The sequence below is a fragment of the Anolis carolinensis genome, unplaced genomic scaffold (genome assembly GCF_035594765.1).
Source record: "Anolis carolinensis isolate JA03-04 unplaced genomic scaffold, rAnoCar3.1.pri scaffold_107, whole genome shotgun sequence".
Taxonomy (NCBI): Eukaryota; Metazoa; Chordata; class Lepidosauria; order Squamata; family Dactyloidae; genus Anolis; species Anolis carolinensis.
In genome coordinates, this window is record NW_026943916.1 from 41,956 (window position 1) to 51,819 (window position 9,864).

At 44.7% G+C, this 9,864-nt stretch overlaps 1 protein-coding gene and 1 long non-coding RNA gene across 2 annotated transcripts; one reads left to right on the forward strand and one right to left on the reverse strand.

The window, feature by feature from the left end:
* The first annotated feature begins 50 nt into the window (after nucleotides 1–50).
* LOC134295220 (uncharacterized) lies at nucleotides 51–2,486 on the forward strand. The gene is made up of 2 exons (XR_010001758.1): nucleotides 51–885; nucleotides 2,083–2,486. It is a non-coding gene; the product is annotated as an uncharacterized LOC134295220 (long non-coding RNA).
* An 851-nt stretch (nucleotides 2,487–3,337) lies between these two features.
* LOC134295219 (cytoskeleton-associated protein 2-like) lies at nucleotides 3,338–9,622 on the reverse strand. Its single transcript, XM_062967084.1, has 4 exons — nucleotides 9,384–9,622; nucleotides 7,238–7,393; nucleotides 5,338–5,594; nucleotides 3,338–4,302 (listed from the first exon to the last, which is right to left on the reverse strand). Exons 1-4 carry the CDS (start codon nucleotides 9,549–9,551, stop codon nucleotides 4,017–4,019), a joined length of 867 nt encoding a protein of 288 aa, XP_062823154.1. The 5' UTR covers nucleotides 9,552–9,622; the 3' UTR covers nucleotides 3,338–4,016.
* Between the last annotated feature and the right edge of the window lie 242 nt (nucleotides 9,623–9,864).

Here is a 9,864-nt window from a genome sequence, read left to right on the forward strand (position 1 = left end):
TAACTTCCTTGAACCTTGTGCTCTCCAGACGTCTTGGAGACGTCCCGAAAACTTTGGAAATTCACCAAAAATCTGTGGATAAGCTAAATGTTCTGAAATTTGGTGGGCTAACAATGTTATCTACCATTGTAGCAAGTTTCACCCCAATAGCTTTAAAAACGAGGGAGATGGGAGCCCCTTAAGTTTTCCTAATTATAGTTATTTAATTATGCACAATTACTGTAACGAAATACAGTAGAGTCTCACTTATCCAACACTCACTTATCCAACGTTCTGGATTATCCAATGCATTTTTGTAGTCAATGTTTTCAATATATCGTGATATTTTGGTGCTAAATTCGTAAATACAGTCATTACTACATAGCATGACTGTGTATTGAACTATTTTTTCTGTAAAACTTGTTGTATAACATGATTTTTTGCTGCTTAATTTGTAAATTCATAACCTAATTTGATGTTTAATAGGCTGTTCCTTAATCTCTCCTTATTATCCAACATATTCACTTATCCAACATTCTGCCGGCCCATTCATGTTGAATAAGCGAGACTCTACTGTAGTAATGGAATTTCGTTAGTCTCGTTATAGTAATGAAATTTTAACTAAGTATACTTTAGAAACACTTTAGAAACCAAGTGCCAGCGCTCCCAGTTTTGTAATGACTTTTGAACCATTTTTTGTGGATGGCACATCCCTACTATATAGACCACTAGAGATTTTTCTTACTGTTTTAATAGTTGAATGTGCCTTATTAACTAACTTCTTACTGCTTGAATAAATCAGTTTTTTGAAAATTTATTTTTTCTCTTCCCTTCCAGATGCCCCATGAATCCACCGTGGAGCACATGCGGTTGGACATCACGGAGGGCTTCCAAGTCAGGCAGCGGGTGAGTCCTCCTCCGCAGCCCCCCAGGACCCTCATTTTTGGGGGGCAGCAATGCAGGAACTTAGGCACACCCCAGTCCCAAAGCTTCACATGTGGCCTTCACGCCAGGTCAAAACTGGGAGTTTTTGAAGAAATTGTCGGTAAAAATGGATTAGTATAGTGTGAAATTGTGCTGGGAGTTTAAAGTTGTGTGTGTGTAATCTAGTAGTGAAAGAGGTTAAATGCATAGAGTGGAAATGAAATGGCTAGAGTGTAAGTTTGGGAAGTTTTCGCTTTATAGCCAGACGTATGGTTTAGAGATAAGAATGGAATGTTTACTCCTGCAGCGTGCTCCGATGCAGACGGACAGAGTCTGGTGATCATCTGATCTGTCTTGTATATAGTTGTAAATAATCAATAAAGTTTGAGCTGCTTAAATAATCTGAAATAAGGAGTCATGGAGCATATTTTATTCCATGTGTTCTGAGCATACAGCCAGATCGTCGGAGAGGGAATTGAGAAGGTGATTTGTCTCAATCAACCGATAGAAATGGCTGCTAAGAGTGTCCCATTTACTTGCAGTGTTTTGCCACTTCATCACATTGACTAAATTCCACTGAGTTCTACACTGAAAATTTTGGACGCCCCTGTTCCCATCACATTAGTTTGGCCTCAAGCGTAGGAGAGAGCATTCTTTGCGTAATTTTAAGCGTGGAGGCCAGCAGTCTTTTACAACATTTCAGGAGGTGGTGAGGAAATGGATTTTTTGAAATCATCTGGAATTTTGGCCTTTCCTGTAATGTAATGAGTCCCCTTGGGGAGATAGGGCGGAATACAAATAAAGATTATTATTATTATTATTATGGCATTTGTTGCTCACAGTTTAAAATGTGGGAGGGGAAGTTGTGGAAGTATCCAGATTTTGGGAGTATGAAGCTGGATTATATGGCAATGTAGATGCCTCCCCCCTTATCAGAGCCAAGTGGGAATAGTGCAATTGGCCACCTTAATTAGCACTGAATAGCCTTGCAGCTTCAAAGCCTGGCTGCAATTATGCAATGATGCAAGCATTCCCTAGTAATTTGTTTGTATGATTATTAAAGTATTATACAGTGTATATGACCTTTTAAAAAAAAAGCAAAGGCAGTGTTCCAATTCTGTCGGCACATATTACATCCCAGTATTGACAAGTGTCTATTTTTTTTTCTTCCTCCGGCAGGATCTCCAAAGTGTTTCCCAAGAGGCCAACCACTGTGAAGAGCAAGAGAATTGAACCTCCCCTCCCAACAATTATCCTGTCAATAACATGCCTGAGATGATGGAGACGTGGGCTTCGCAGAGAGGGAGGAGGTGGTGGCGGAAAGGCAAGGGGCTGCAGGAAAACTCCCCTTCCCCAAATGTCTTCCTAGAGGCTGCCCCGAGGGCGAAGCTCCCCTCGCTCTGTTCCCGCACTCGGCCCTTCCTCCCCAAGGCCTGCCTCACATTGTATTTGCTTCCGAGGAAACCTGCCCTGCAAAGAAGCAAGAATAAAGATTTCTGCCATCCTCTCTCTTGCTGTTAAGAATTCGAGAAACCCCCCTGTCAACAAGAGCTTGCGGATGGGCCCTTAAATATTGGATCATGGCCAGTGTTTTCAGAGTGTTCTTTGATTGTAGGTGAACTATAAATCCCAGCAACTACATCTCCCAAATGACAAAATCAACCCCCCCCCCTCCCAACCCCACCAGTATTCAAATGTGGGCGTATCAAGTATTTGGTCCAGTGAATGAAAATACATCCTGCATATCAAATATTTACATTACGATTCACAACAGTAGCAAAACAATTATGAAGTAGCGACAAAAATAATTTTATGGCAGGGGGTCCCAGACTCGGCCTGGTGAGCGAGCAAGTGAAAATGGCAAAGGCAAAATGGCAAAAATGGCACCTGGGCATGCAAAATGGCAAAAATGGCACCTGGGCATGCCTCCTCTTGGCTTTGGTCTGGGCCCGCTCGCCTTCGGGGCCTGTGGCCAGGCCCACACCTATAGCAGGCATCCTCAGAGGTTGTGAGGTCTGTTGGAAGCTAGGGAAGTGGGATTTATATATCTGTGGAAAGTCCAGGGTGGGAGAAAGAGCTCTTGTCTGTTTGAGGCTAGTGTGAATGTTGCAATTGGCCAGCTTGATTAGCATTTAATGGCCTTGCAGATCCCAAATCTGGCTGCTTCCTCCCTGGAGGCATCCTTGGTTGGGTGGTGTTAGCTGGCCCTGATTGCTTCCTGTCTGGAATTCCCCTGTTTTCAGAGTGTTGTTCTTTATTTAGGCTTTTCCTTAATCCCTCCTTATTATCCAACATTTCCGCTTATCCAACACTCATTTTTCAGTGATTGGTTTTGGGGGGCGGGCGCCAAAATTCGGTTCGCCTACACTTGAAAATTACTTTGGGCCGGCCCTGGTTGGATAATACGGTGTATCTGATGAGCGGAACTCTACTGTAATAATAATAATATTTTATTTGTACCTTGCCACCATCTCCCAGAGGGATTCAGGGCGGCTCACAGAGCACTCAAGATACAACATGCAAAATACACAAAGTGCAGAAACAAAATGTAGCAGTAAACGGCCAACGTAACACCACAATTTCATAATACCCCCTGATTTGATCAGCCCAATTTCATGTGAGGTTTGTACTAGTGATAGTTTCCACCATGTGGCCCTGGTTGTTGCAAAGTTTCTCTCTGAAGTAGCCGGGATAAGACAACTTCCTGTATTAAACCCAGGCTGAAACTTGCCTTGTATAGATTTGCAGTGTTTTTTCCTTGTTTGTATGCATTTAGCATTGAACTCATCCTGTTCTTAAGTGGGCCTCATCAGTTTAGGAATCTGCTGTGCACTTTTCCTCCTTGTAATAAAGGCTGATTGATTGGGTTGCTGATGTGGGCGATACGTCGGGAGACAATGCTTCTGGAACATGGCCAGACAGCACGGAAAACTCACAGCAACCCAGGGATTCTGGCCATGAAAGTTTTTGACAACACACCGATTGATGGATTGAAGAATAAAGACGGACATGTTTCCAAAAGGGCTTCAGAGAACAATGCTGTGGGTCCAGTCTTGTTTACAAAGAAAGAGAAAGAAGGAGGCTGGGAGGAAAGGAGGTGGTGTGAACACTCCTCAACGTGGCAATGATGCTTTCGTCGTGGCCGGGGTGGCATTGTGCCCACAGGTGGCCCGTCCAGTCACAAAGTCGGCCACTCTCACCGCTCTGGGCAGAGCTGTGTTGCTGCGGAAGAGGAATTGGCTCCCGTGGTCTGCGGCCACGATTTCCTCCAGGGAGGAGACGACAGGGTCGTGGTCCCTCAGCATCTGTGGGTAGGAAGCGGTGGCGCCTTCAATGCGCAGGGACCGTCGCACGGGGGTCAGGAGTCTCACCTCTGGCCAAGGGCTTCGCTTGCTGGACCTGGAAGGCAGAGAGCGGAGAAGTCCATCCCTTCCTTTCTCTCTCACACACTCCTTTCTTCTTTCCTCTCTCTCTCTCTCCCTCCCTCCGGTTGTCAGAAATATTAAATATTAACTAGATATTTTTAATTACAAAAATGTGAGTCAAGCACTGAAAGGGTTAAAAAAGCTAGTGTCGTCCTGAGGAGTATGAGGTAGAACTCAAGTGTGTGAGAGAATGCCTCAGTGTGAGGTAGGCCTCAGCGTGAAGCTTCGGTGAAAAAAGCCCCAGGTTGAAGTTCCTCATGTGTGAAGCTCCTGTGTAAGTTTGGTGTGAGAGGAGGCTCTGTGAAAGCGAAACTGTTTTATTTGCATGAGAAAGAAGCCCAGCGTGGAAGCAAGGAAGTACAGTAGAGTCTCAAGTATTCAACATAACGGGTCGGCAGAACGCTGAATAAGCGAATATGTTGGATAATAAGGAGAGGTTAAGGAGAAGCCTATTAAACACCAAATTAGGTTATGATTTTACAGATTAAGCACCCAAACATCATGTTATACAACGAATTTGACAGAAAAAGTAGTTCAATATGCAGTAATGCTATGTAGTAATTACTGTATTTACAAATGTAGCACCAAAATATCATGATGTATTGAAAACATTGACTACAAAATTGCCTTGGATAATCCAGAACGTTGGATAAGTGAATGTTGGATAAGTGAGACTCTACTGTATAAAGAACTTTGTGTTGTGGAAATCTTGTTTTTGTAATTACTGCAACTATATAATTTTGCTATAACAAAAAGTCTCCAAAGCACGAGATAACATTGGTCTGTGTTTTTGTTCTTTCTATCACTTTTGGCTACTGGTGCTGGGTGATGCTGCAGTTAATAAGTTACTCTGCTGTACGTTTATGGGAAGGGTCTTTTGTTAATAGGCCTACTCAGCCAACATAGGTGGCCAGTCAGGAAGGCAGCCAAGGGCACTGAGTGGGGAGATGGCTTCTCATTGGGGAAAGAGGGGAGCAAAGGGCAAGGTCTGTGTGTATGGGGGTCTCACCTGGGCAGGGAAAGGATCTGGAGCTTGATGGCCGAGCAGGGCTTAGCCCACGGTGGGCTTTGCTGAGGAGTCTGGGGAGGGTCCACATCTTCCTCTGGAACAGGGCTGGCTGCAGGGGTCGAAGGGAAACACACTCCAGAAGGGCTCACAGGCTCCGGGTCTCTCGTGCAAAGGGATCCCATGGCACGCTCACCCCTGGACGGTGCCTTGACATTCTTCAAAATACCCGTGACAGCATCTCGCAGCTCCTGCAGCGGCTGCAACAAGAGGAAGAATGAGAAACTACTCCTTCGTAGCTACAGGTTGGGCAGGTGTGGATGCGGGTGCAGCTGCGGCTGGGTTCATCCTCACCATTTTGCTACATTACAATTGATTGGCTTTGCAGCGTTTACAAAAAAACTCTAAAATAAAGAACAACACTCAGAAAACAGGGGAATTCCAGACAGGAAACAATTCCCTCAGGCAGAAAGCAGCCAGGCATTGAAGCTGCAATGCTATTCAATGCTAATCAAGGGGGCCAGTTGCAACATTCATATTTGTATCCAATAGACAAGAATTCTTTCTCCCACCCTGGATATATAAACCCCACTTGCCTAGTTTCCAACAGACCTCACAACCTCTGAGGATGCCTGCCATTGATGTGGGTGAAACGTCAGGAGAGAATGCTTCTGGAACATGGCCAGACAGCCCAGAAAACCCACATCAACCTAGAGAGCTACTGTATATACTTGAGTATAAGCCTAGTTTTTCAGCCCTTTTTTAGGACTGAAAAAAACCTTCCTCGGCTTATGCTCGGGTGAGGGTCCTGGTGGGCTTATATTCAGGTCAGCTTATACTCAAGTATATATGGTATATTAATTATTTTTCTCTATTATTATTGGTATTGTTACATTTATTATTTCACTCTATTATTATTAAAAGGATACATAAGCACATTTACATTATCTTAAATTACAGTTTGATGTAAAGATCCAAAAACATTTAAATTACTGAGGCCTCAATTAATGTAATTTTATTGGTATCTCGGCTTATACTGGAGTCAATGTTTTCCCAGTTTTTTTGTTGTAAAATTAGGTGCCTTGGCTTATACTCGAGTATAAAAGGTAAAGGTTTTCCCTGACGTTAAGTCCAGTCGTGACCGATTCTTGGGGTTGGTGCTCATCTCCATTTCTAAGCCGAAGAGCCGGCGTTGTCCGTAGACACCTCCAAGGTCATGTGGCTGGCATGACTGCATGGAGCGCCAGTGTTACCTTCCCACCGGAGCGGTACCTATTGATCTACTCACACTCTGGGGGTTGGTGCTCATCTCCATTTCTACGCCAAAGAGCCGGCGTTGTCCGTAGACACCTCCAAGGTCATGTGGCCATTGGCATGACTGCATGGAACACCGTTACCTTCCCGCCAGAGCGGTACCTATTGATCTACTCATACTCTGGGGGTTGGTGCTCATCTCCATTTCTAAACCGAAGAGCCGGCATTGTCCATAGACAACTCCAAGGTCATGTGGCCATAGGCATGACTGCATGGAGCGCCGTTACCTTCCCGACGGAGCAGTACCTATTTATCTACTCACATTTGCATGTTTTCGAATTGCTAGGTTGGCAGGAGCTGGGGCTAACAGCGGGCGCTCATTCCGCTCCCAGGATTTGAACCTGCAACCTTTCGGTCGGCAAGTCCAGCAGCTCAGTGCTTTAACACACTGTGCCACCATATATATGGTATATATTTCTTAGACAGAAATGTACAGTAGTTCTTTTCAATAAAGCTTAAGCTTGACTCTGCTCCGTGAGTTGCTGAAGCTCGTTTGCTCTGCTGCTTTGCTATTGCTCTGTCAAACTGGTATATGTTGCTGCTGCTGCTGCTCTCTGACTGCTTTTTGAGCCCCGAGGCCTCCACTCACCGTGGCCCCAGCGGAGAGGGCGGCTTCGTAGAGCCCTGCCACGTCCAAGGAGCCCCTCTGCGCCTCTAGCGTGGCTTTGCAGACCCAGAACTGGGCAAACCTCTCCACTTGCGGGATGCGGGTCAGCGCTGCGAGGATCTGCTCTTCAGGAAGGCCCTGAAGACGGAGAGAAGGAGGACGGAAGGAATCAGGGAATGGGCACAAGGAGATAAGGGGTCTTGAATAGGTGCCCACAGGGTTCCCCCAGGTGCCAGAAATGGAAAAAATGGGAACTGCCTTCACTTCTGTTTATGTATTGTCTGTCCTTGCTAACTGTATAACAGCAGTAAATGTTTGCCATTTATTTATATATTATTTATTAGTGACATTTATATCCCGCCCTTCTCACCCCGAAGGGGACTCAGGGCGGCTCACAAGTCATATGTACATACAGTATATTATATTATTCGTATAGCACAATATAAGCAATATATATTACTACTAGCTTTGCCCGGCCACGCGTTGCTGTGGCATTGTCTGGTGGTGTTGGTGAGAAATTGTTGAGGTAGTGGTAGTATTGAATGTCTGTTGTATGGTAGTCTTTATGTTTAGTATGCACACTGAAGTGGATTATATGGCAGTGTGGAGTCAAGATAATCCAGTTCAAAGCAGATAATATAAGATTCTAAATGGGTTATATAGCTGTGTGGAAGGGCCTTGAGTCTACACTGCCATATAATCCAGTTAAAATCTGATAATCTGTGGAAGAGGCCTAAGTGAGGACTAACTGTGCCTGTCCCCTGGGCTGAGTAGGTTGCTAGGAGACCAAGTGGGCGGAGCTTAGCCTTCTAACTGGCAGCAATTGGATAAAAACTATTATTCCTCTCCCTGTAATTAGGACTTTATTTTTCTTTTCTTTTTGTTGTATCAACTTAGAGCCGTGAATGATGGGTTGTGTTGTCAAATTTCGAGGTTGGGTGGCCTGTAGTTTTGTTGTTTTGTCCGCTGCCCTGATGCCATCACTCTTTTATATATATAGATTGATTTATTTTATTTATTTACAGTATTTATATTCCGCCCTTCTCACCCCGAAGGGGACTCACGGAGGATCACATTACACATATAAGGCAAACATTCAATGCCTTAACATAGAACAAAGACAGAGACAAACACGGGGCTCCGAGTTGGCCTCGAACTCATGGCCTCTTGGTCAGAGTGATTTGTTGCAGCTGGTTGCTCAACAGCCTGCATCACAGCCCGGCTATATACTATATTGTACTATACCACTATATTGTAATATTATTCGTAATATTGCATGTAATATAAATATACCATTATAATACTGTATAAATATTATTTTGTATTACATTATAATATTACAATAGAGTCTCACTTATCCAACACTCGCTTATCCAACGTTCTGGATTATCCAATGCATTTTTGTAGTCAATGTCTTCAATACATCGTGATATTTTGGTGCCAAATTTGTAAATACAGTATTTCCTACATAACATTGCTGTGTATTGAACTACATTTTCTGTCAAATTTGTTGTATAACATGATGTTTTGGGGCTTAATTTGTAAAATCATAACCTAATTTAATGTTTAATAGGCTTTTCCTTAATCTCTCCTTATTATCCAACATATTCGCTTATCCAACGTTCTGCCGGCCCGTAGTATAGCATATATGTGTTCTGTAATCCTCCCCGAATCCCCTCGGGGAGATAGAGTGGAATGTAAAGAGTGGAATGGCCATCTGTCGGGGGTGCTTTGAATGCGATTTCCTGCTTCTTGGCAGGGGGTTGGACTGGATGGCCCATGAGGTCTCTTCTAACTCTACTATTCTATGATTCTAAGTGCATATATTATAAAGTATATGACGGCTTCGTATGGGTTGAGGTAGGTGTACAATATCTAGACGAGGATATATATATAGAGGTGTACTAGTCTTCCTCTCCGTAAGCTAAACTGCATAAATGGTTTTTTTAAAAGCTTTTTAAAGGAGAGGAAAAAGGGGACGTTTTTAGTTTGAGCTTAGGATGGTGGTGGGACCGAGAGCACGGCCTCCTCTGCAGACCGCAGTGCTTGTGCTGGTTTGTATGTGGAGATGCCATTTTTTAAATAGTCTGGGCCTGAACCGGGGAAGCCCCCCACTCCGGTCACCTACCTCTTCGGCCAGCTTCCGGCACTCTGCCAAGGTGTGTGTGATCTCGTTGGCCAGGTGCTGCTCCTCCTTCTCCGCTTCCTCTTTCTCCTCCTCCTCCTCCAAGGAGCCCCAGAAGGCGAGGTTCAGGCTGGACTTTGCCTTCGGAGGCTTCGGGGCAGCGGGGCGCATGGGGGGCCTCTTGTAGGTCCTTCCTCGGGACGCCACCCAGTCCTCCAGCAGCTTCCTAAGGAGGCAGAAGAAGGTGTACCGTCACTACGAGAAGGACCCCTGCCTTGCTCCTGAGGAGACAAGGGCTCACGGGAGGCCCCGATCCCACCCCAGGGAAGCCTCACGGGTGAATATAAGCCTCTTGGGTTCCCATTTCAAGCTCTACCTGGTTGCACCTTCCCATCTCGCTCCCTCAGTACACTGATTGCACTATGTAACAAACTTTGAATTTTTTTCTGCTCCAGGTTTGAAAGTGATATTTCCTGTTTAATTT